The sequence below is a fragment of the Vipera ursinii genome (genome assembly GCF_947247035.1).
Source record: "Vipera ursinii genome assembly, chromosome: 15".
Lineage (NCBI taxonomy): Eukaryota > Metazoa > Chordata > Lepidosauria > Squamata > Viperidae > Vipera > Vipera ursinii.
Window position 1 is genome coordinate 3,455,791 of NC_139528.1, and position 24,220 is coordinate 3,480,010.

Here is a 24,220-nt window from a genome sequence, read left to right on the forward strand (position 1 = left end):
GGCCCTTTTATGACCTGTGGACTTCAACTCCCAGAATTCCTCAGCCAGGCATGCTGGCTGAGGAATTCTGGGAGTTGAAGTCCAGAAGTCATAAAAGGGCCAAGTTTGAAGACCCCTGATTTAAAATAAGCCAGAGCCATTTTTTCCCCACCCGAAGAGCATTATGGGCTGTCTTCTTTTGTAAGCAGCCTTTTGCAAATTGAAGAGTGGTGGAATTGAACTCCCAGAGTTCTTGGGAGATTCAGGGTATCCACCTTAAAAATACCCCTCCCCTTTAATAGCCACCCTGTTCCTTTGGGCGGCTTCCCCTTTAAATCTCCCTGTCTTTTATTGACAGCCGATAGGATTTCCGTCTTCCGGGTCGGACTTCCTTCGAAGCCTAGCTCCGCCCTTTAAGCAGCCCCACCCCCCTCGACGCAATGCAGGGGAGGCTGGACCAATGGGGGGTGGTTCGTTCAGCGGGCCACGTGAGGGCGTAGGGGGCGGGGCTGCGCGCACGCGCGCGGGCCGCCGATGAAGGGCAGAGAGCCCGGATGGAAGGGGGCGGCGCCAATGCGGCCGTTGTAGGCCGCCGGAACTCGTTGGCGGAGCGATTCGCTTGGCGTGAGGCGACGCCGAGCAACGGCCGCCGCCTATCGCGGGAGAGCGGCAAGGCGCAGGCGCGAGAGAGGCGGTGGCTCCTCGGCCCGCGGCGGGATCCCAAAAGCTGAGAGGTCGCGGCGCTGCTCCCTCGCCCGGTCACCATGGTGAGGGGCGGCCGAATGGGAGCGGGGGCGCGCGAGCCCCAAAAGGGGCGGGGCAAGGAAGGGGAGGGGCCGGACTCGGCGGAGGGTCTGGCGGAGGCCCTACTTTGACCCCTCCTACAACCAGAGTGGGGGTGGTCTTGGAAGCCCCCTCCCCGAGACAATAGAGGGGCTTTGATGGGGGGTAGAGCCCCGCCCTCTGAAGTGGAGGGGGCCAGGAGGGGGGCTGTGAGGAGAGGAGCTCCTCAGGAAAAAAAAAACAAACCCAGGGGGATTCTGGGAGTTGAAGTCCACAAGTCATCAAAGGGCCATGTTTGAAGACCCCTGGGGGGGGGGAGGAGGAAAGGGTGGCTGACCACAGCACTATAAACCAGGGGTCTTCAAACTTGGGCCCTTTGATGACTTGTGGACTTCAACTCCCAGAGTTCCTCAGCCAGGCACGCGTGCCTGGCTGAGGAACTCTGGGAGTTGAAGTCCACAAGTCATCAAAGGGCCCAAGTTTGAAGACCCCTCTTCTAGATACTCCACACCAGGAGCTTTGCGGCCCAGGAGGTAGGAAAGAGATGCTAAATTTATTTATTTATTTATTTATTTATTTATTTATTTTAATTTAATTTAATTTAATTTAATTTAATAATTTAATTTAATTTAATTTAATTTAATTTAATTTAATTTATATACCGCCCTTCTCCCGGAGGACTCAGGGCAGTGAACAGGGCATATAAATAGAAATACAAAAGTTAAAAAAGGATTAAATAATTGCCCAATTAAAACAATCACAATATCACAATATAAAACCCATTAAAACCCTAACGTTCCCCCATCAGGCCAGGCCAGCTTGTTCGAATAGATGGGTCTTTAGCCCGCGCCGGAAGGAGCGAAGATCCGGTGCCGTCCAGAGCTCAACCGACAGTTGGTTCCATAAAGCCGGGGCGCCCACAGAGAAGGCCCTCCCCCTGGGGACCACCAGCCGGCATTCTCTGGCCGGAGGCACCCTGAGGAGGCCCTCTCTGTGGGAACGCACAGGGCGGAGGGAAGTCGTCCCCGAGTTATTCTGGACCCATGCCATGTAAGGACTTAAAAACCATCACCAAGACCTTGAACCTCACCCGGAAGACAACTGGTAACCAATGCGGGAAACTGGCAATGCTTAAAAGGAGATTCTGACTTTTTGACTGTCTTGTTCCTTCCGCAGGCTGACCAACTGACCGAAGAGCAGATTGCAGGTGAGAAGCCGGCGGAAAGGTGGCAGAATAGATCCGGGCAGCAGCATCATCAGCAACGACCCCTTAGGGAACAAAGACCTGATGCTGGAAAACAGACACACACCCCGCCCCCCCCCCCAATTAGATTCCTTGTAAACTCAACTGCCTTTTAGACCCGGGGTCTTCCAACTTGGCCCTTTGGTGACTTGTGGACTTCGACTCCCAGAATTCCTCGCCTGCCTGGCTGAGGAATTCTGGGAGTCGAAGTCCACAAGTCGTAAAAAGGGCCAAGGTGGAAGACACCCCCCCGGACTAGGGTGCCTCTGAACTTGTGAGTGCCACAAACCGTGGTTGGTTGGTTTTAAGCTTAACCCGCTTAGGCAAAAGAGGCTGCATTCTCACAATCAACGGCTCTCCCATCTGTAAAATGGGATCGCATGTGGTCTCCTTTCTCACTGGACTCTTCTTAGGAACATACAGATCGCCCTGAATGACACCCCCTTTGCTTCTTTCTTTACCCTGTCTTTTGTGGCTGCTTTCATACAGCTTGATGCCCTTCAGAGGCATCAAGTATCTTGTCGATAATGTCCACGCTGACTAAGGGAGAGTTGGCAGGCCTGCAAGCCATCTTGAAGGAAGGCTGCTGACTTTAAGCCAGTAACTGGAACGAGAGCTTGCCGGGGGCGTTTTTTAAAAAAAATCCAACAAAATGGCCTCATTTGCTTGGTTGTTAAGTTTGGATCGAGGGACAAAGTTGGATCTGACCTTGTCCTCTTTGTGAGATAGTCTCACGAGGTTGATGGATCGTTAAGGTGCTTCCAAGTAAAAGGCATCACGCAGAGATGCAATCATTCCAAGCTTTATTTAACGATAAAGTAAGTAGAAAGAGTTTCCTGGCATGGAGGCCTCCATGCCTGGATTGTAAGCTAGCAGAAGAGAGAGCAAGCAAGCATAGCCTAGAAAGACTAGACTAGAGTAGACTAAGAGCAGCCCCTAAGCAGAGGTATTTATGGGGGGTCTCAGCCCCTCCCTTACCATAAAACTCTCTCGCCAATGGGGCTGCAGGGGCCGGGGACCCCTGACCCACCAGTGGGAGCCTCTGCTCCCAACTGATGACCTTTTTGGGGGAACTGCCAATGGCTGGCACAAAAAATATCTAACACTCTTTCCTTTTTTTTCTCTTTTTCTTTTTTTTTTCTTTCAGAGTTCAAGGAAGCCTTCTCTCTCTTCGACAAAGATGGCGACGGCACCATCACCACCAAGGAGCTCGGCACCGTCATGCGCTCCCTGGGCCAGAACCCCACCGAGGCGGAGTTGCAAGACATGATCAACGAGGTGGATGCAGATGGTGAGCAAGGCTCTTGCCGAAGGCTGGTTCGGTAGGCTGTTTGGAGAAAAATAGCCGAATGAAAGAGTTGGAAGGGACCTTGGAGGTCTTCTAGTCCAACCTTGTTGTGATTCAGGGTCAGCCTGTAGGTTCGGCATTTGGGTCGGACGACTCAGAGGAGGAGGGGGGTGTTGGAGAGCTTGCTGAAGGGGTTGGAGAGCTTGATGAGAGCCCTCAGCCAGGCCCCTCCCACTTGGTCACCACGGAGACCCAGCTGCGTGAGCCTGACAGCGTGGATGAAGATGACCCACAGCTGGCCCTGTTCAAGGCGGCCCGACGCAGGAGGCAGTCAATCAGGAGTAAACAGAGGAAGGCAATGGGGCTCCTCGGAAGGAGGCAGAGAGAAGCCACGCCCTGAACTGTATTTAAGGGGGAATGTGTGGGAGGGCTGGTTTGCTGAAGGCAACCGCTTGAAAAGCTCCTGTTTCTTGGTTCGTGTGTTGTTCTATTTGTTTTTGTATCAATAAATTTGGCAGGTGTAATTCCAGCCTCTTGCCTTCTTGTAAAAGGGGTTGTCCCTGCTTTTTCTGGAGGCTGGTACAGAACAGACCCCTTGCTCAGGCAGGAAACTATATAACAGAGGTCCCCGACCTTTTGGGCACCAGGGACCGGTTCTGTGGAGAGAGTTTTTCTCGCAGACCAGAGGGCACGTGGTTTTGCATGCTGCCTGCCTCTTGCAAATGGGGCTTCACTTGTTTGCACGGACTGGTTTCTGGCATGCCATCGTCCGGTGCCAGTCCATTGACCCAGGGTTGGAGACCCCTGCTCTATACCATTTCAGACAAATGTTTGCCCAATCTCTTCTCAAAAGCCTCCAGTGTTGGAACACCCACAGCTTCTGGTGGCTAGCTGTTCCACTGATTAATTGTTCTCACGGTCAGGATATTTCTCCTTAGTTCGAGGTTGGATCTTGCCTTGATTAGTTTCCATCTGTTGTTTCTTGTCCTGCCCTCTGGGGAATAGGTTGACCCCCTCATCCTTGGTGCAGCCCCTTACGTATTGGAAGACTGCTACCATGTCACCCCTAGTCTTTCTCTTCATTAAACTCGACATACCCAATTCCAGCAACCGTTCCTTATATGTTTTAGCCTCCAGTCCCCTGATCATCTTTGTTACTCTTCTCTGCACTCTTTCTAAAGTCTCGACATCTTTTTTACATCGTGGTGACCAAAACCGGATGCAGGATTCCAAGTGCGGCCTCACCAAGGCCTTGTAAAGTGGTATTAACACTTCACGTGATCCTGATTCTATCGCTCTGTTAATGCAGCCTAGGATTGCATTGGCCTTTTTTGGCACACGGCTGGCTCATTTTTCAGTGATTATCCACTCGGACTAGAGTGAAAAGTAAGACCTTGCCTTGATTTTTCCAGACTTTCAACTTTTTTTTTTTACTTTTACCAAATAATATAAACTAGCCATTTCAATAACCTCAATTCTATCTCATTGGTAAAGCCCAAAATCAAAGGTTTGATGTCGATATTCTATTTCACGGCACCGTAGAAAGTTGGAAGTCGATGCCTTTTTCTTCTTCTTCTCTCACTTTTCTATTCCCTTTCCCCTTCCCTATCTTTTACGCTATTTACTTTTGAATGTATGTTGTGTTGTATATTATAAACTAATAGAAACTGACCTGGGAGACTTTTCCAGACTTTCAATTTAGGGGAATCTAGATTTCTTTGTTGGCGAATGTAGCATTGTGTGTGTGTGTGTGTGTATCTTTTCGTGAATAGGTAGCAAAGAGCTGTATTTTATTTTATTTTTTAGTCAGTTGATCTGACTAAGTAAGCTGGTCCTTTTCCCAGGCAATGGCACAATCGATTTCCCAGAATTCCTCACCATGATGGCCCGGAAAATGAAAGACACAGACAGCGAGGAAGAGATCCGTGAAGCCTTCCGAGTTTTTGACAAGGTGGGTTTGCTTAATTTGGGGCGGGTGGCGGGGAGGAAAACACACCCTTGCTGGAAGTTGTGTCCACTAGTAATAGGGGGAATAGAAGTAGTCTCCCACTTAGGACCTCAATGAGGACCAGAATTTCCACTGCTACGTAGGGCGATTGTTAAGCGAGTCACAATTTTACCATCTTTTTTGGGGGGGGCACAATTTGTTAAGCAAATCACTGCGGTCGTTACATGAATCACACAGTCATTAAGCGAATCTGGTTTTCCCACCCCCCATTGACTGCTAAAGCAGTTGTAAGTGCAAGGACCGGTCATAAATCCCATCTTTTCAGTGCCGTTGTAACTTCAACCCGTCGCTAAACGGATGCTTGTAAGTTGAAGACTGCCTGTATTCTCAATCCCATTAGAATGGAAGCTGAAAGGGACCTTGGAGGTCTTCTAGTCCAGCCCGCTGCTCAAGCAGGAGTCCTTATATCGTTTCAGAGGCTGTCCAGTCTCTTCTTAAAAACCTCCAGTGAGGGAGCACCCACAACTTCTGGTGTCCAGCTGTTCCCCTGGTTCATTGTCCTCCCTGTTAGGAAGTTTCTCCTTAATTCCAGGTTGATTGTCTCCTTGATGAGTTTCCATCCGTTGTTTCTTTTCCTGCCTTCTGGTGCTTTGGAGAATAGTTTGACCCCCCCCCCTCTTCTTTGTGGCAGCCCCCCAAATACTGGAAGACTGCTATCATGTCCCCCCTCGTCCTTCTTTTCTCTAGACTAGCCACACCCAGTACCTGCAAAGCGTTTTTTCTATGTTTTAGCCTCCAGGCCTTTAATCATCTCAGTTGCTCTTCTCTGCACTTTTTCCAAAGTCTCGACATCTTTTTTTTGGGGGGGGGGGGGGAAACGTGGTGACCAAAACTGGACGCGGCGTTCCAGAGGTGGCCGGCCTCCTGTTATTTATTGGTTCTCCGGGTCATTTTGGAAAGTTAACTTTGCGGTGCCCGAGTGTGAGACACACTGATCTGGCCCGATAGAAAGGATTTTTCCGAAACGGCTGGCGAGTTGAGTTTTCGAAGGAGCCAGGAGGCATCTAGGACCGTCTTTTGAGTTCACCTCGTCCCGGGGATGGATCTCACCTGTCCCTCCTCCTTTGCCTTATCCAGGATGGCAATGGGTACATTAGCTCTGCCGAGCTGCGCCACGTGATGACCAACCTCGGCGAGAAGCTGACGGACGAGGAGGTGGACGAAATGATCCGAGAAGCAGATATAGACGGGGACGGACAAGTCAATTACGAAGGTAAAGGGTCGGAGGCCCACAGGCATCCGGGGGGAGGGGCGGGGGGGCTGCCTCAAAGGAGGGAGGCCAAGGAAGGCAAGTAGTGTTTATTCCAGGTGGCTTTTTTGGGGTAGCGGAGACCTTGTTTAGTGTTAATTTTTTTTAAAAAAAATTGGGCAGCTAGAGCTCTTGAGAACGCTGAGGACTAGAAACTGGCGAAGGAAAGGGAGGTTGGGACCATCCTTTTACGATCTGCATTACAGGAGACGGCTGTGCTGGGCTGATTTTGGTTCCCACGTTGGTGTACTGCAAAATATTTCTCAATCGGGGCAACTCTTAAGATGGTTGTCTTGGGGAATTCTGGGAGTTGAAGTTCTGCCCCCCCCCTCCTCACTTCTTAAAATGGCCAAGGTGGAGAGACCCCGATCTACAGTAATGTCAGGGCCATTTTTTTTAAACCTTGATCTGCCTCTTTGGCTAAGGAGGGGCCGCCCTGTCTGTCGAGAGGGCCTGAGGAATTCTGGGAGTTGAAGTCCGCCCTCCTTCAAGCGGCCAAGCTGGAAAGACCCCCCAAGATCTGGTGTCTTGTTCCCAGAAACGGTTGCTTGCCCAAACACGATTTCGTTCATTTGGGGAGGGGGGTGTTGTTTCCTTTCGGCGGCCCCCTTCCTCGGCTGCGCCTGACCCCCTTCTCCGACCTCTCTCCTTGCTCCGTAGAGTTTGTACAGATGATGACCGCCAAATAAGACAAGCCGCTGCCTCTTCCTCTGCCCCACCCGCTCCCCTCGCCCGTTCAGGATGGAAGGATGGCCTACTTCCCCACTGGGATCCTATCCGGCCCCCATCTGTCTGTCTGTGCGTGCCACTCCCGCCCCATCTGTGCTTTAGCATTTTGTGGCTGTTCCCTGCTTTTGCCTCTTTTGCGCCAACCCTCCTCTTGTCCCAGGCTGGGTGCGGCGGTGGCCGGGACGGTGCCCCAAAGCCCTCGCGGAGAGCGACGGGGCCAGAATAAGCTCTTGAGCATGGAACGCCTTGGACACAAGGTGGGTGGGAAGGTGAGGCCGCCCCCCTCCCCCTGCCTTGCATCCCGCAGTCTTCCCTGACCCCCCCCCCTCCGTCCCCCCTCTGCCTTCACGGACTGTTCTTGTATGCATATCTTTGCATACTTACGCCGCCATCTACCGTTGTCTTCCTAGGACTATCTGCATATCTTGGCTATATTGTAATTGCTAACCCATACCATCCTTCCCCCAGCCCGCTCTCCAGACCCTTTTCCATAGCTTCAGGGAATGCTTCTGTTCCATTCCACTCGGTGTAAGATTTCTTTTTTATTTTATTTTATTTTATTATTTTTTTCCCCTCCCCTTTGGTTGATTCTTCTTTTCAATAAACTTTGCGTTTCAAACTGGTGGAGCCAAATCTGCTTATGTGGAAATCGTGCTCTGAAACCCTGCTTTTTTTTCCCCCCGTCCCGGGGGTGCAGGGGGTGGGGAACGTGTGCGGGTGTTTGTATTTTGCAGTAGCTAAGCAATTAGTTTTTCTAAAAATGGCCTTCTCCCACTTCAGAGATTCCAATTTCACCACCCAGACTGTAGATTCCTTGAAGTGGCCATTCCTGGTTTTTCCTTTGATCTGCCACCACCTGGATGTGTTTTTAGCCAGCGTATCCCTTTCTGGGCAGTGATGGGGTTAAAAACTGGGGTTTTTATTTTCAGGGATAATTTAATCTTTTTAAATATTTTTAACTTTTGTATTTTGTATTGGTTTGATTTTACACGCCCTGTAAACCGCCCTGAGTCCTTCGGGAAAGGGCGGTATATGGCACCGGATCTCCGCTCCTTCCGGCGCGGGTTAAAGACCCACCTGTTTGAACAAGCTGGCCTGGCCTGATGGGGAGTTAATTTGGGTTTTAAATATTTGTATATTTTATTGTTTTATCTTGGGCATTAATTTAATTCTATTTTAACTTTTGTAGTTTTGTATTTTTATCATATGCCCTGTTCACCGCCCTGAGTCCCTCGGGAGAAGGGCGGTATAAAAATTTAATAAAACTAAACTAAACTAAAACTATATAAATCTAATAAATTAAATTAAATTAAGAGTCCAGCCCCCCACGGGACTTCAAGGGCCAAATAAAAGGAAAAATGTTTAATTTCTCTTAAAGGCAGAATGGCGAAGGGAAAAACCAGTTCTGGTGATTTGGGAGATTCAGGGTGGGGGGGAAAGATATACTATTGATACAGTTAGTGAAGCTTTGGGATTCCATCCAAAGAAAATTCAAAGGGGATAAGTAAATTTGTAGATTTCAGCATCGGGAAGACTACAAAGCTAGATTTAGTGTATTTCACTACCCCTCTAAATTTCCAGAGAAGATCCTGACTAGCGGACTGTACCCACAGGAGCATGAAAGAATGACCTTTTTGAGATTCCAGTTTTATTTGGACACGTTTGATACACACACACACACACACACACACACTGTGGAACTGATGGAAGTGAATATTTGTAGCTTTGGGTTGAACTGTGGGCTCTTGGGTGCTCCTTCGGCTTGGTGGCTTTCTTGCAGACCTTTTCATTACCCAACTAGGTAGCGTCATCAGTGCTAGGACGGAATGAGGCCTGCTCTCCTTTTATGGGCTCACTTCAGCCCAGAGCTACACGCCTCCTCTTCCATCGGTACTACACACGGGCCTCCGACGCTTCAGAAATTGTGTCTACCTGCACAAATGGGAGAAAGGTGCGAGAAGGCCCAGCCGCCAAGGAACCCAACCGCGTGAACGCCTATAAAATGAAAGCAATCCCCACTCCTTTGCAGCCTTGATGAGGTGACCTAGTTGGGTAACGAAACGTCTGCAAAGAAAAAAAAAACCCACCACCATCACCACGCTCGGAGGGCACCAAGGACCCCCACGTAAACCCCGTCCAGCTGAACACTTCCGAATTTGTACCATCGGGCCAAACCCGGCCGACGCTTCGTGCCTTCGTATGAAACCATTTTTTTCCCCTCCCTGCAGACAAAGGAATCCGAGAAAGAGCGATCTGGCTTCAGAGGCAATTATTTATTTTTTTATTTCCAAATAAAAAATACAGGTGGTTTGGTTGCATGGGCCCGGGATGCCACCCTGGCGGGTAGTTCTTGGCCTCTTGTGCTACTTGAAGGATGTTAAAAGGACCGCCCGCCCCCCTCCACTCGCTCGTCTCCTCCTTGGCACATAGTGGAGGGCATATGGCAGTGAAAGACATACACACGTATATACAGACGCGCGCGCACACGGATATCCCTCGCCCCGTGGAAAGAGGAGCCTCTTAGCTCCCCCTCCCTCCGGGAAACAGCTGCCAAGTGCAAAAATAGTGAAGGAGGGGGAGCAGCCGGTTGAATCGCTGAGAAGGAACATTGGTACTCACAGCTAGTCCTCGATTTACGACCAGATTTCTGTGGCTAAGCGAGACGAGAGTTCAGCGGGCTTTGCTCCGTTTTACGACCTTCCTTTTTTTCCCCCACAGTCCTTCTGTGAACCGCTGCAGGTGCTATGTTAATAAACCCGGTGGTTAAGCCAACCTGGCCTTCCCCGTCGAATTGGCTTTGTGGAAAGGTCGCAAAAAGGGGATCGTGCAGCAACGGTCACGAGCGTTTGAATTTTGATTCGCTCGCACGCACGCACGCACGCCCCCCGGGGACGCTACAAAGATTGTCACTGAAGGACACTTTTTTTTTTTTTTGCAGTGCCGTTATATCTTGGAACGGTCCTTAAACGGATTGCTGTAAGTCGAGGACTACCTGTATTTGGAACAGGTTTAGAAATGGGGGTGACATTAGCATGCCATCGCTTGCCAAGGGGGAAAAGAGATTTGTTTTTTCCCTTTAAATTAAAAAAAAAATAAGGGCGCAGAAGAGGCCTTGTTACGTTTGCCCACATTTCTTCCAAACTCTTGCGCGCGACACAACGTGTCCGGTTCACACGATGCGGGTTAAAAGATGGCTCAAGAATTCCTCCCTGGACGGTGAAGTCAAGCGTGGATTATTGTTATTTTTTTTTTCATGAGAAAAATGGACGGCACTCTTCTTCCACTGCCAGATAGTTTGATTTAAAAGCCTCGGACCGGCACAAAATATCTGGGAGTCTTTTGAGGAAATCTCAGTTCCATCTTTGGAGAAAGACATTTGCCCCATGTCACGTGGGAGAAGTAGGAAAGTTCTACATTATCGGTCCAGAGCAGCGATTCTCAACCTGTGGTCCACTGATCCCTGGGCCTGGGATGGGGGCACAAAAGGCTTGAAGAAATCTTACGATTTATATCTTAAGTCTTGGGAGTCCGTGGCCACCGAAGATATTTAAAGGGGAGGTCCGTGGAGAAGCAAAAGTTGAGAAGCCCCTGTCCTAGAGTAATTATTTTTCACCCTTGCTAGCTTTAAGACGGGTAGGCTTCGACACCCAGGATTTCCCCAGCCGGCAAGCGCCAACCCAACCTTGCCTTGGGGAATTCTGGGAATTGAAGTCCCACCCGCCTTAAAAGGGCGAGAAACGCCGATCTAGCGATCTGCAGTGGCCCTTTCTTATCCTCGGCACCAGCCAGAAGGAGAAACACAAATTGTCCTGGGCTGAAGTTTTTTCCTCTCTAACGGGGCCCTGGTCGTTATCCCATTACAGTCTAAACCAGGGGTAGGCAACCTCGGCTCTTTTATGACTCGTGGACTTCAACTCCCAGAATTCCTGAGCCAGCTGGCTCAGGAATTCTGGGAGTTGAAGTCCACGAGTCATAAAAGAGCCGAGGTTGCCTACCCCTGGTCTAAACGCGATCAGTTTTAAACGGTGGCAGGTGCTGATTTTAAGGTAACCCCAAATGGTTCCAGTAGCAATAAACCTTCCCGGTTTAATGTCGATTAAAGCAGGCAGCCTGTGATGAAGCTGAACCCGTTCTCATTTTTCCCCTTGCAGGCCACTGCTTTCTCCACTTCCTTCCTAGGTCCCCGTATCGCAATATGTTCCTAATTGCACTTCCCTTTAAAGTGTCTATATGACTCTCTCTCTCAAACCCCCCCCCCCCCGTTTTCTCCTTTACGTAATGCTCTTTGTGCAATTCTAATTTTTTGCCTCCGATTCAAGAATGGAAAAGAACGCACGCTCTCATTCATCCCCCCCTTAACAATCATCCATCTACCTCTTCAATCGTTTCGGATCAAAATATTCCTTAACGTGTGCTGCCTCCCGTTCTTAAAATAATAATAATAATGATAATAATAATAATAATAACCTTGTCAAATTCCCAGCCAGACATTCAGCAACTTACAATCCTGACTTTCCTGAAAAGCCCCGTGTTTTTTTTTTCCTACACAAAATACATCGTCCTCAAAACGCTTAGGCAGCATATATCAAGTTTCCAAAAATCTGTGCAATAAATTTCTCTTCGGGACACCAAGACATAGCACGTTTGCAGGGGATAAAAATTCAAACTCAACTTTTTTTTTTACCCTGTAGTAGCTTAAGCAATAGGTAATTCAAAAAAAATAATGGGAATTAATACTGCTCCAGGAAGATTAGAGTTTCGTAGCCGGAGTTGGCGAGGGGCTTAAAGAGAGCCCCCTCCTGAATTTAATAAAACTTTAAATGCTGGTGATAATCCACTTCTTAAGAATTCAACGTCTTTGATTCGATTCAATTAAAGCAGAAGCTGAGTAGAATTCAGCGGGGTATTCTTTTTTTTAAAAAAACTGTGTTTCTTCCTATAAATAAGGGTTTAAATAAAAATCTATATTTCTGTAAGCAAGCCGGTGGACAGAATTCTATTTAATGATGTGATGCTTTTTTTTTCTCTTCTGTTTTATATTTCAACGTTTTTTCCCCCTATCTCCTACTGCTGGGAGAAAAAGCAAGCTTCTGTCCTCTCTTGCACACACACAGAAATTCTAACGTGAAAGACGCCATCTTGCACACTCACTCACTCCCATGCATGCCTTCAATGTATATATTTAAACAGACACGACAGGAATTACTCTCGCTTTCTTAAAAATATACTCTCCCTTTCACCCCCACCCCCAAACTTCCTGAGCTTAATAGGTTCACCCAGAAAAATAGGTCTGACCGGGTCCTAAAACAGCCCCCCCCTTCCATCTCTTAAACTCAAGAGATGTCAAATCTCCCAAGATTCAATTCTGTGATTTAAGGGGGGTGCCATTTAAAAGACTCTTGCTCTATTCCCCCACGCAAAAAAATAACATTTTTCCCAACATATTTCCTATTTGGCTTCTTTCTCGGACACAGAAAGAGATTGGATGCATCTTATTCTTTTTTGGTTTCTTATATATATATGTCTGTGTGTGTTCATAGATTTTCACGGGTATAGGTATGTAGGTCTTGGCGTATTCGGGATTGTTCCCGTGTAGGATTGAGGGTGTCTTGGAGACGTTTCGACGAGGTCCCACTCGTCATCTTCAGGCTGGCATGAAGATGACGAGTGGGACCTCGTCGAAACGTCTCCAAGACACCCTCAATCCTACACGGGAAAAGACCCGAATACGCCAAGACACACACACACACACACACACCAGGGGTCTTCAAACTGGGTCCCTTTTATGACTTGTGGACTTCAACTCCCAGAATTCCTCAGCCAACATGGCTCAGCTTGAAACCTCCCTTTCCCCTCAGCATGGCTGGCTCAGGAATTCTGGGAGTTGAAGTCCACGAGTCATAAAAGAGCCCAGGTTGCCCACCCTTGCCTTAAACCCTACCATCTTTCTCAGAATGAAATTTAGAGTTTTACCTGTTTAAAAAAAAATCACATTTTGCTCCTGTGTTTTTAAACAAAAGATTTCAAGAAGCTGCAGCCCCAGATGTAAGCATTGTGCCAACCTCTCATGTAACTTGGTTGGTTAGTGCCTTAGTGCGACATGCAAACTAACCCTAAATCATAACTGGAACGGCTTAGTGTGACGTCTGAGCCCAAACGTATCTTGAAACATCAAACATTGCCATTAAATTTCTGCATTCAGACACAGGAGTTACGGGGATCAAAAAAGCGAAATACAGGTGGTCCTCGACTTACGGCCGCAATTGAGCCCCAAATTTCTGTTTGCCAAGCGAGTCGTCTGTGAAGTGAATTTTGCCCTGTTTAACAACCTTTCTGGCCACAGTTAAGGGAATCACGACAGTTGTTAAGTCAGCAACACGGTTGTTAAGTGGATCCGGCTTCCCCAGAAGGTCGCAAAAGGGGATCACGTGACCCCGGGACACTGCGACTGTCATAAATAGGAGTCACTTGCCAAGCGTCTAAATCAATCACGTGACCCTGGGGAGGCTGCAACGGTCTTAAAGTGTGAGAAACGGTTGCAAGTCATTTTTTTTTCAGTGCCGTTGTAACTTCGGTCACTAAACGAAGGGTTGTAAGTCGAGGACAACCTGTAAAACAGTATTCCATCGGAGAACCTATTCTCCCTTCTTCCCCAGAATACAGTTTTGGCCTCAGAATGAGCAAATCCCTTCCTATTACAGTTTACCATAAAAATAAAAATAAAATGCTCTCCATCGTGAATAAAAAAAAACAACAACCCTCTTCCCCACCCATCGGTGATTAGCTAAAATCTTGTCAGGTGCGGATTGCAAAAATGCAGTTCACCACTAGAGAGAGGGCCGGGAGGACCACTGCCCTCTGCTGGCCGTTTGGAAATCTGCAGCCTGTCTCTGTGACAGCCTTCTTCGGCTCTCCCTGCCCCGTCGAGACCTGGAGAAAGGGGTCCAGCAGACCCCCACCCCACCCCACCCCACTCCCCGCATGCAGAAAAGCGGTTAGGCAAGTTGGCAGGAGTTAGGAACTTAAAACTGCGACGCTCCACACGTTAAAACGACCGGACGAGCAAAATCTCCCTGGCTTTTGCCCTTGTGGTGCAATCTATTCAGCCTGGAAATGTGGGGAGCCCTTCCAGCCATCAACCCTCCAGAGCCGCCCCCCCCTCCCCCAGGATCCGCGCCCCAAATCTCTGCCTAACAGCCCTGGGTTTTTCCCTGGCTTTTCCGACAGAGAACGGTCACTTTCAACTGCAACTCCCCCGCCCGCCCCTCCCGCCGCCTCATTCTAAATGAAGGTATCACGTCATGGTGGGTGGGTGGGATGGGGTGGAATTACGGGGTGGGGGAGTGGAAGCCGGGCTCCCCGATGCTCCCCGAACAGCAACATGAGACAATAAATACCCCTTTCCCATCCAGCGCTTCAGTGCTCGCGGGCCCCCTCCCCCTCCCGGCTGCTACGAGGGAGGGTCGTGGCGAATGGTGGCGATCTTGGCTTTGGGGGGTCGGGATGTGGACCCCGAAGAGGAGGAGGAGGAGCTGCTGCTGCTGCTGCGGCGAGCCTCGGCACCGGTGCTGGACATCTTGAGCTTGCGCCGTTTGGCCAGAGGGGCGTTTTCCACGCTTTTCAGGAAGAACCCTTCGCGCTTCCCCTTGTTAAAGGCCTAGACGAGAGAGAGAGAGAGAGAGAGAGAGAGAGAGAGAGAAACGGAGATTTGATTTGATTTTTAAATCAAAAGAAGGAATCCGAATCGGAATTGAAGTGGGAGGGACCTCGGAGGTCTTCTCCTGAAGCAGGAGACCCCCACGCCATTTCAGGCAAATGGTCGTCCAATCTCTTCTTGAAAACTTCCAGTGATGAGAGAGGGAGGGAGGAAGGAAGGAAGGAAGGAAGGAAGGAAGGAAGAAAGATGGAAAGGAGGAAAGGAAGGAAGACGGGAGGGAGGGAGGGAAAGAAAGAAGGAAGATAGATGGGAGGGAGGGAGGGAAGGAAGGGAAGGAAAAAAAGAGAGTAGAATAACAGAGTTGCAAGGGACCTCGGAGGTCTTCCAGCCCAACCCTGCTCATGCTGGAGACCCAGTACCATTTCAGGCAAGTGAGTCTCCAGTCTTTTCATAGGGTTATCCTTTCCCACGTCATCCGGTCCGTCCCCTCTGGGGGCAAACAAACAACAACAAAAACGAATTTCCCAAGCTCAAAAGGGGCTCTCTCACCATAAACGTGACGTTCACGCCCGTTCGCACAGCGGGCCCGGAGCTCTCCAGGATGTCCGGCGTCATCAGCGGGGTGGACGAGAGCGCGCTGCCGTCCTGGAGCCACTCGTTGTAGCGTAAGTTGGACATTTTCAGCCGCTTGGTAGGGTCCACCGTGAGAAGACCTGGCCAGAGACGCGAAGACGAGATTTAACCACACACACACACCCAAAAAAAACACACCACCCTCTCGACAAGCCAAACTGTGCCTTTCCCTCCCCCCCCCACTCCCCCCACCCCCAATTTTATTACAGGTCGCCATTTCAAATTTGGTTAACTGTCTTTTAACTTTCGCCTCGGGTTTTTCTTCCATTTTTATCCCTTTTCTCTCAACTGTATGAAATGCAACCAATTTAATTTAATATCTGGTAAAAGATTCTTTTAATTGCGTTCTTGATCTTGTTCTTCCAGTCTTCCCGTTTATATATCTGATTTATTTGTTTATTTATTTGCTAATCCGCTCTTTCAATTTTAATTTTTCTTAAAATTCCTCCAGTGTTGAAGCATCCACAATTTCTGGAGGCAAGCCGTTCCACTGCTTAATTGTTCTCACTGTCAGGAAATTCCTCCTCAATTCTGGGTTGCTTCTCTCCTTGATCAGTTTCCATCTGTTGCTTCCAACTGATGCTTTGGGAAATAAGATGAACCCCCTCCCCTCTCCTTTGGGACTGCCCCTTAAATATTGAAAGACTGTTATCATGTCACCCCTAGTCCTTTTTATTAAACTACAGATCCCCAATTCCTGCAACCGTTCTTTGTATGCTTTACCCTCCAGACCCCTAAAATGTAATGAGAAGCTTGGGATCCTCAGGGTTCAAAGCCACCTGTCTTCCTAAACCTGATCCCAAATAACTGGAGGTCACACCGGTCTTGGAGGTGGCAGCCCTCCTTTGGGTTGTGTAAGGAAAGAAAGTTGGGAAAACGTTGCTTCTTAAATGCAGAAACGGCCCAGCTGGCGAAACATCTGCTTCCTCCTTCCCCGTGTGATTTGAGGGGTTTTCCGCAAACCCAAAGGCTGGTTTTGCACAACATTGCTGACTCTGGTTTAACCCATTTTCTACAGCTGCACCACACTTTCCATCAGGCGCTCACCCACCGCGGGTGGCCCAGCGCGCGCCGAAGCATCCAACCCTTAACCGAGGTTAGCATAGGGCAGGGGTAGGCAACCTCGGCTCTTTTATGACTCGTGGACTTCAACTCCCAGAATTCCTCAGCCAGCCATGCTGAGGGGAAATGGAGAGGTTTCCAAGCTGAGCCATGCTGGCTCAGGAATTCTGGGAGTTGAAGTCCAGGAGTTGTAAAAGAGCCGAGGTTGCCTACCCCTGGCCTAGGGGGTTAGGCCAAGGCAATCTGAGCTAAGCATGTCGTGTGAACACAGCCAGAGGACACACAATCAAAACACCTTGCTCTCCCCCGGAAGTCCCAAAGGCGCTTTTTTCCCCAGGAGGCAACTGGACTTTTCTTGTTTTTCTCCTTTGATGACGTTTCGCTTCTCATCCCAGAAGCTTCTCCAGCTCTGGCCGGACGGTGGGGGAAATGGAAGGATTTATACTCCTTGCAGACAGCTGGTCATTTGCATCCTTTTAGACAGCCCTTGAGGCCACTCGAAGGTTTGTCTGTGTCCTCGGGGGTCACCTGAGTGATTGCAAATGGGTGTGGAGCCTTCTTGGAACTGCTGAAAGGATTGTGTTCCACACCCATTTGCACCGTTCAGGTGACTCTTGAGGACAGAGGGAAACCTCCAAGTGGCTTCAACGGCTCTCTAAAGGTATGCAAATGACCAGCTGTTTGCAAGGAGTACAAATCTTTCCATTCCTCACCATCCCAGTCAGAGCTGAAGAAGCTTCTGGGATGAGAAGCGAAACGTCTTCAGAGAGAAAAAAAAGAAAAGTCCAGTTGGCCTCTTGAAAAAAAGCATCTTTCAGATAACCAGGATCTGGGTGACTGAGCATCTCCGCTGACGTCTCCCCTGAAAGATCTGCCCTTTCCCAGCCCGGCTGTCCATCCCCATCACCTCGAACCAGCTCCTTGGCTTCTTCAGACACGTTCCTCCAAGCTTCGCTCTCTAGGGAGAACTGTCCTTCCTTGATTTTGTGCATGATGTCCGCGGCGTGGCTGGCTGCGCTGCCTTCCAGGCTACTGTGGAAGGGGACCTGGCCAGACAGCATGGTGTACTGGAAGGACGAGAAGAAAGAGAAAAAAAAATGAGCCGAAGGGACCACAGCAATATCTCACTCTCTTCCCCCCCCCTCACCCCGCGCGTGCGTGGCTTGCAGCCTGTCCTACCTGGAAGGGTGGTGGCTAAAGGGATTTCCTGCTTTGGCTGAATGGTGCCCTTCAGCCCTCGGAGTGTCCTGAACCCCTGGTTTCCCCTCCACGCCCCCAAACAATTAGCAAAGCCTGTGGGGTCCATGGGGCTCTCTGAGCTTGGTTGTTTTCTTGGAGATGTTTCATGACCCAACTAGGGAACATCTTCAGTGCTAGAATGGGGGGGGATTGCAAAATGGAGATGGAGGAAGAGGACTGTGGGGTGCTTGGTGCTCTCCGAGCTGGGTGGTTTCCTTGCAGACGTTTCATGGGCCAACTAGGTAACATCATCAGTGCTAGAAGGGAGGGGGGAATTGCAGAATGGAGAAGGAGAAGAATGGGAGGAAGAGGAGGAGGAGCAGGACTGTGGGGGTCCACAGGGCTCTCCGAGCTTGGTGGTTTCCTTGCAGACATTTCACGACCCAGCTAGGTAACACCATCAGTGCTAGAAGGCAGCGGGGTCGGCTCTCACAATCTTTTAATACTGATGATGTTACCTAGTTGGGTCATGAAATGTCTGCAAAAAAACAACAACCCCTAGCTCGGGGAGCACCGAGCACCCCACCGTTCAACCCTACAAATGTTCTCTCCCGTTAATGACAAAATCCAAGGCGCTCTTTGTCTAACCGAACTCCCAAATTTGCACCAGATAACACACCTCCCCGCCTCCAGTTCTCCCGACAGCAGAAGGAATCTTAACAGTTGGGAGATTGTTAATAAGTAATTGTTAGAATCTGGCTTCTTACTCTCTTTTTTTTTTCAAAACCACCCATTTGTATCTATAGTTACAAGCAGGTCTGAATCTTAACCAGAAAATCAAATGACATATACAACTGCAAAGTAAAATCACACACACACACAGACACACACACACACACACACACACACAAAACGATCCAGGAGCTATCCAACTCTGCTGGATTTCAGTTCCCACGAATTGGGAAATGGTGTGGCCTTGCTGGCTGGACGAATGATGGGTTTTGAACTCCCATACTTCTTGATTGCAAAAAAAGCCACACCTCAATACTTTATACTTATATACCAGGGGTCCCCAAACCCAGGTCCGTGGACCGGTACTGGGCCGCGGCATGCCAGCAACTGGTCCGCGCAAAAAAGCAAAGCTCCATCCGCGGGATCTAGGCAGCACACCAAACCACGTACCCTCCGGTCTGTGGAAAAACCTCTCTCCACAGAAGCGGTTCCTGGTGCCCAAAAGGTTGGGGACCTCTGCTATACATCGTACACAAACCTGGCCCATCAGCTTGGTTGAAGGACAGTCCCCTTGTCCTTTGGACCTCGGCTGGCTTACCAAGATCACCCCCAGGCTCCAGAGATCGCAAGATTCATCGTAGCCGCCGTCCTGCAAAAGCTCGGGGGCCGCGTACTGGAGGGTGAAGCATGGAGTCTGCATGGGCTGTGAGTTTTGAGGGCAGAGGCGGGCAAAGCCGAAGTCGATCACCTTCACGGGGGCGCCCTCCGTCTCGTCTGCGTATAGAATATTCTAGGAGTAAAGTCCCAGTGAATTATTGTTAATCCTTGAGGACAAAATTAGGGAAGCCCTCTTTTTGTTTCCCCATTTCTGGCCTGCCCTGTGGGTCTAACGTGGTGCGCTGTGAGCTGGTTAACCGATTCGGGCACAGTCGGTGGCGGTCCACGACGCGCAAAGGACTGACTCGTGAAGGGTCATCCCAGTAGGCCAAGTGCCCCCGAGTATGCCAAGCACATCACCACAGCGGCCAGGGAGTCCTTGACTTAGGACCATAATTGGGATCAGAATTTCCATCGTTAAATTTGAGGCAGTCGTAAGTTGGATACCACCTGTCTGGGCCTGATTTCATAACAATTTTTGCCACAGTTGTTAAGCGAACCACGTGGTCAGCAGCGAGTCACACGGTCATTAAGCAAATCCAGCTTCCCCCACTGGAGGGTTTCCCGCCAGAAAGTGGCTGGGAAGGTCCCAAATCATGATCATAACAACCGCAGGATGCCGCCGCCGCTTGCTTTGATGGTCATGTGCCTGAACTGCGGTCCCGTGACCAGGGGATGGCGCGACAGTCGTAAATGCGAATACAGGTCGCGAAGCACTTTTTCCTGAGGCTGGCGTAACTTTGAACACGGAAACAGGGCGTTCGCAAGAGAGTTTCAGACGAGGCACATTCGCACCACCCTGCGACTGAATTTCCCCTCCTTTGATCGGAATGCACAAAACAACGCACCACGTATTAATCCCAAGAAGCTCGCTTCGCGACACACTCAGGGAAAAAAACAAACCCCTCGGTTGATTCCCAAAGTGGCCCGACTCGTATAAATGCAACTTTGGGCCCTCAAACCAAGCTGCTTCACTGGGAACCCAGCCTTCCCCTTTTCCTAGTACCTCGGGCTTCAGGTCCCGGTGCACCACACCCGAGTCGTGCATGAAGCTGACGGCGGAAACCAGGCTGCGCATGATCTGGCTGGCTTCCGACTCGCTGAAGTGTTGCTTCTTCTTGATTCGGTCCAGGAGCTCCCCTCCCCTCAGCAATTCCATCACCAGGTAGGTGTGATACTGTGGAGGAGGACAAAAAGGGCATCCAGTGGTACCTTGGCACTCAGCTGCTTTGAAACTCATCCAATTTGGCACTCGATGCATCTAGACACAACTTTTTGTTGTCCCCGGTACTCATCGTTGGTTTGGCACTCAACGCGCAAGCTAGTACTTGTCGGGGTCGGCTTGTGACTCACTACCTTATTCCTTATGGGAATTTTTTTTTTGGTATTTCTCGTTTTTGGGTACTCCTCGTGCCTCCCAGAACCAATTAATGATGAGTACCAAGGTATCCTGTATATCGGATAAATTGTGACGAACCATCTACTAAGAATAATATATTTTCCTAGTTTTCTTGCCCCTGCGAGGTAGGCTAGTCTTGGACCAAGAGGCTAGCCGCAGAGTCTCCTAACCAACTTCCAGCTCTGAGGTTGGACTTGAATTGGGGGGGCGGTGTCTCTCCAATCTTGGGATCCAACCCTTTCATCCTTAACCAGGCTGGGTTTCTCGAGACGCTTCCTCTTGGAGAATTAGAATCCTCACCTGGTCGTGATGAATATCGTGAAGCTTCACGATGTTCGGGTGGGTTTCGCAGATCTGCAAAGCCGCCACCTCTCGCTGGGTGTTCACTTCCATCCTGAACCGGAAAAAAGGAGGAGAAAGATGCCAATTCCGCAACTATGAAATCCTTCTTTTCATTTCATTGCCTTTGCAATCCAGCCCGCCGTTCCTCCCTCCGTTTTCCCCGCAGCGCCAGTTCTAACCTCGCGACAGCCTCTTAAGGTAGCTGTCAACATCCAGCCCGAGAATCCAAATAAAACTCCAGGTTCATTCCGTTTCCGAAAATCTTACTGTTTATTGAATACACTGCTTGGTTATGTCGAAGCGAAACTAGCTCTGAGGTTCCACAGTTCCTAGACTTAAACGATAATTTCACTTCTTTACGGGAAGCGTCCGCTTCAAATCCACACCTGTTCTGATGTCCTTGACAAGGCTTCAGGCTCTCGTGGTCTTCAGCTGAATCGAAGTAGTTTCGTTTCTCCATCTACCCACTTCAAAGTAACACTTTCCCTCCCCCCCCCCCATAATTTAAGGCAAGTTGAAACGGAGGTTGCCCAAGTTTCATCCTTGACAGTAGCTTAGCGACACAGCTGACCTGACCTTCACGGCCAAAGGGAAAATTCTTAAACACAAGCCCAATCAGGAGCGAAAAAGTTTTCTCGGTCTTCCCACGCTGTGTGTCATGTTCTCACTAACACAGAAGAGCAAGAGGATTGAAAATGGATTTTTCCTTGCTGGCTGATATTAACAGCCCAGGCCACCCACTTAAATCTGGCTCAAGATTTTTCCTGAGCCCTTAGCAGTATAGAAAAATGTCAGCTGTTGCAGGTTTGAATAGCAAAACACCCAACTTTCCAGTTAGAGCCTTTCTCCCTTTAAAAGGCGGAGCGTTAGAAGGCATTTCTGATTGGCTGCTTCCATCGGTCCCTCCTGATTGGCTGGGGCCGTGTGTATAAATGCCCCTGCTCACAGCCTGGCTGGGGCATTTTGTGTGCTGCATCCGACCCAGGAGTTTCTGGCTCAGGAATCAGAGATGGACTCGGCATTAAAGAGAACCCAAAATAATAACATAAAATAAAAAGCAATAAAATAAAACAGAACATTTCTGGATGCGTACGACTCCAAAGTCCAGGGGGCCTTCCAACTTGGCCCTTTGATGACTTCTGGACTTCAACTCACAGAATTCCTCAGCCAGGCGTGCCTGGCTGAGGAATTCTGGGAGTTGAAGTCCACAAGTCCTAAAAGGGCCAGGTTGGAAGACCACCACCCTCCCGCCAAAGTCGTTTGGAGCAAGGGAATAAATAAAAATGGCTACCTTTTGCTGATGATTTTGACCGCAAATTCCGTCCCGTTTTGTCGATGTCGGCAACGGCGACAGACAGAGAAGCTTCCTTCACCCAAGGGGTCCTCCACCAGATCCATCTCATATTTTTGGAAGAACGAAGAATCCTGAGAGAGAGGGAGAGCGAGCGAGAGAGTGTTAATGAGTGAGAATGTTGATTCTCGCTCTTAGTATTGCAAGGACAAGCACTTCATCGGGCTTCTGAGTGACCTGAATCCCAAAGGTGCATTTTTTCAGGAGGCAACTGGACACTCTTGTTTTGCTTCGAGGATTTATCAGAATATAAAACACGAAGAGGAATTTAAAAACTTAACAGAAAACTAGGAGGAGAGGGAAGGAGGGGGGGAAATCATGCAAAGAGGGAAAAGAAAAGAAAAAAAGGCAGCAGTTTCCGACGAGCACAGTGGAAAGATGACAACATTGCAACCGCAGCTTTTTACTTTTACACCACAGTAGGCACAAGCCCTTTCTACAACGCCCAAACGATCTGATTAGCAAGAGTTGAAGCGAGTCGTGTGAACCAAGCCTTCTGGGTTGCAAGCCAGGATTTCTATCGTGGGATTTGCCCCGTTCCTCTACGGCTTCCGAGAACAATCCCCTACCTTCATCATGGCACTTTGGGCCACCGCAGAGCTTCCAGGACGTTCCCCGTCCAGCGCTGCCTCCAGTACGTCGGCAGTCACAGCGTTACGATTAAAGAGGATTGACGGGGCAATGAAGGAATATCCCTTTTGGGGGGAAAAAAGAGAAAGAGAGAGAAATGCATCAAACAGTTGTGGGAAAAGAGAAGAATTGGGGGGCGGGGGGAATATGAGCGCCTTCTTCCAATATTTGAGGGGCTGCCCCAAAGAAGAGGGGGTCAAGCTATTCTCCGAAGGACCTGAAGGCAGGACAAGAAGCAACAATGGGTGGAAACTCATCAAGGAGAGAAGCAACCTGGAACTAAGGATGAAATTCCTGACAGCAAGGACAATGAACCAGTGGAACAGCTTGCCACCAGAAGTTGTGGGTGCTGCATCACTGGAGGTTTTTAAGAAGAGATTGGACAGCCATTTGTCTGAAATGGTATAGGGTCTCCTGCTTGAGCAGGGGGTTGGACTAGAAGACCTCCAGGGGTCCCTTCCAACTCTGCTGTTCTGTTATTCAGCTATTCTTTTTTCCTTCCTCCCTCCTTCCCTCCCTCCCTCATCACTTGACGTTTTCAAGAAGAAACTGGACAACCATTTGTCTGTAATGGTGTAGGCTTTCTTGCCTGAGCAGGGGGTTGGACTAGAAGACCTCCGAGGTCCCTCCCCACTCTTGTTCTTCTGTACTTTGATTTGCACAGATCAGCAAGCAGAGCCCCAAGGTACGTTGACATCAGGACACATCTCTTCCAATAACCAGATTTATTTTTCTGACCCACTCGCCTTTCACTGGCGGAATCAAAATTTGTTGGGTGAATCGAGCACCTGAATTTTGATCCCCTGACCCCAAGAACGATCCAACAGTCGTCAGCCCGTCGTAAGTCACTTTTTTCAGTCCCCATTGCAACGGTTGCTAAATAAATGCTTGTAAGTCGAGGACTTGCCCCTCTTGGCATTTGCACATCGAAGGTGAACAACCAAGCCTCTCTTTTTGAACTATGAAGGGAGCCCCAATTCTTGGGCTGTCATTTCACCCAGAGGACCCCTGAAATTTCAGCCCACCTTTGCAAGAGAGCCCACGCTGTTGCTGGCCACCCGCTAAGGAAAAGCAGGAAGTTTGAAGGAGCGTGCTGAAACTTGTAGCCAAAAAGGCAAGCAAGCAAAAAAAAATAACAAAAATAAAAATCTAGTCCTCAAAGATGAAAAAAAAAACAAAGACAAAACCCACTTTTATTCTTGTTCCGCCGTCTTTGGCAAAGGAGGAAGTTTGTGCAAGACACTTCCTGAAACAATTCAGATCGTGAAAGAAAAGCTCTATCTGGTTTCTAAGCAAAAA

General features: G+C 49.3%; 2 protein-coding genes across 3 annotated transcripts in view; one reads left to right on the forward strand and one right to left on the reverse strand.

Annotated features, from left to right (window-relative positions):
* Nucleotides 1–552: 552 nt before the first annotated feature.
* On the forward strand, nucleotides 553–7,902 carry LOC310647523 (calmodulin-1-like). The gene is made up of 6 exons (XM_083374841.1): nucleotides 553–746; nucleotides 1,939–1,969; nucleotides 3,153–3,296; nucleotides 5,138–5,244; nucleotides 6,379–6,514; nucleotides 7,211–7,902. The coding sequence occupies exons 1-6, from the start codon at nucleotides 744–746 to the stop codon at nucleotides 7,237–7,239; spliced, it is 450 nt and encodes a 149-aa protein (XP_083230967.1). The 5' UTR covers nucleotides 553–743; the 3' UTR covers nucleotides 7,240–7,902.
* Nucleotides 7,903–8,751: 849 nt separating this feature from the next.
* RPS6KA4 (ribosomal protein S6 kinase A4) overlaps nucleotides 8,752–24,220 on the reverse strand; it is a 28,057-nt gene continuing 12,588 nt past the window's right edge. The window contains exons 10-18 of one of the 2 annotated variants that reach the window (XM_083374592.1): nucleotides 22,861–22,986; nucleotides 22,232–22,365; nucleotides 20,899–20,992; nucleotides 20,206–20,376; nucleotides 19,141–19,332; nucleotides 17,539–17,698; nucleotides 15,486–15,649; nucleotides 14,677–14,936; nucleotides 8,752–9,211 (exon numbers count right to left, since the gene is read on the reverse strand). In XM_083374592.1, the coding sequence (XP_083230718.1) occupies nucleotides 14,730–14,936; nucleotides 15,486–15,649; nucleotides 17,539–17,698; nucleotides 19,141–19,332; nucleotides 20,206–20,376; nucleotides 20,899–20,992; nucleotides 22,232–22,365; nucleotides 22,861–22,986 (1,248 nt within the window). In that variant the 3' untranslated portion in view covers nucleotides 8,752–9,211; nucleotides 14,677–14,729. Of the gene's footprint in view, nucleotides 9,344–14,676; nucleotides 14,937–15,485; nucleotides 15,650–17,538; nucleotides 17,699–19,140; nucleotides 19,333–20,205; nucleotides 20,377–20,898; nucleotides 20,993–22,231; nucleotides 22,366–22,860; nucleotides 22,987–24,220 lie in introns of both variants that reach the window. The other variant, XM_083374593.1, reaches the window with a different exon arrangement.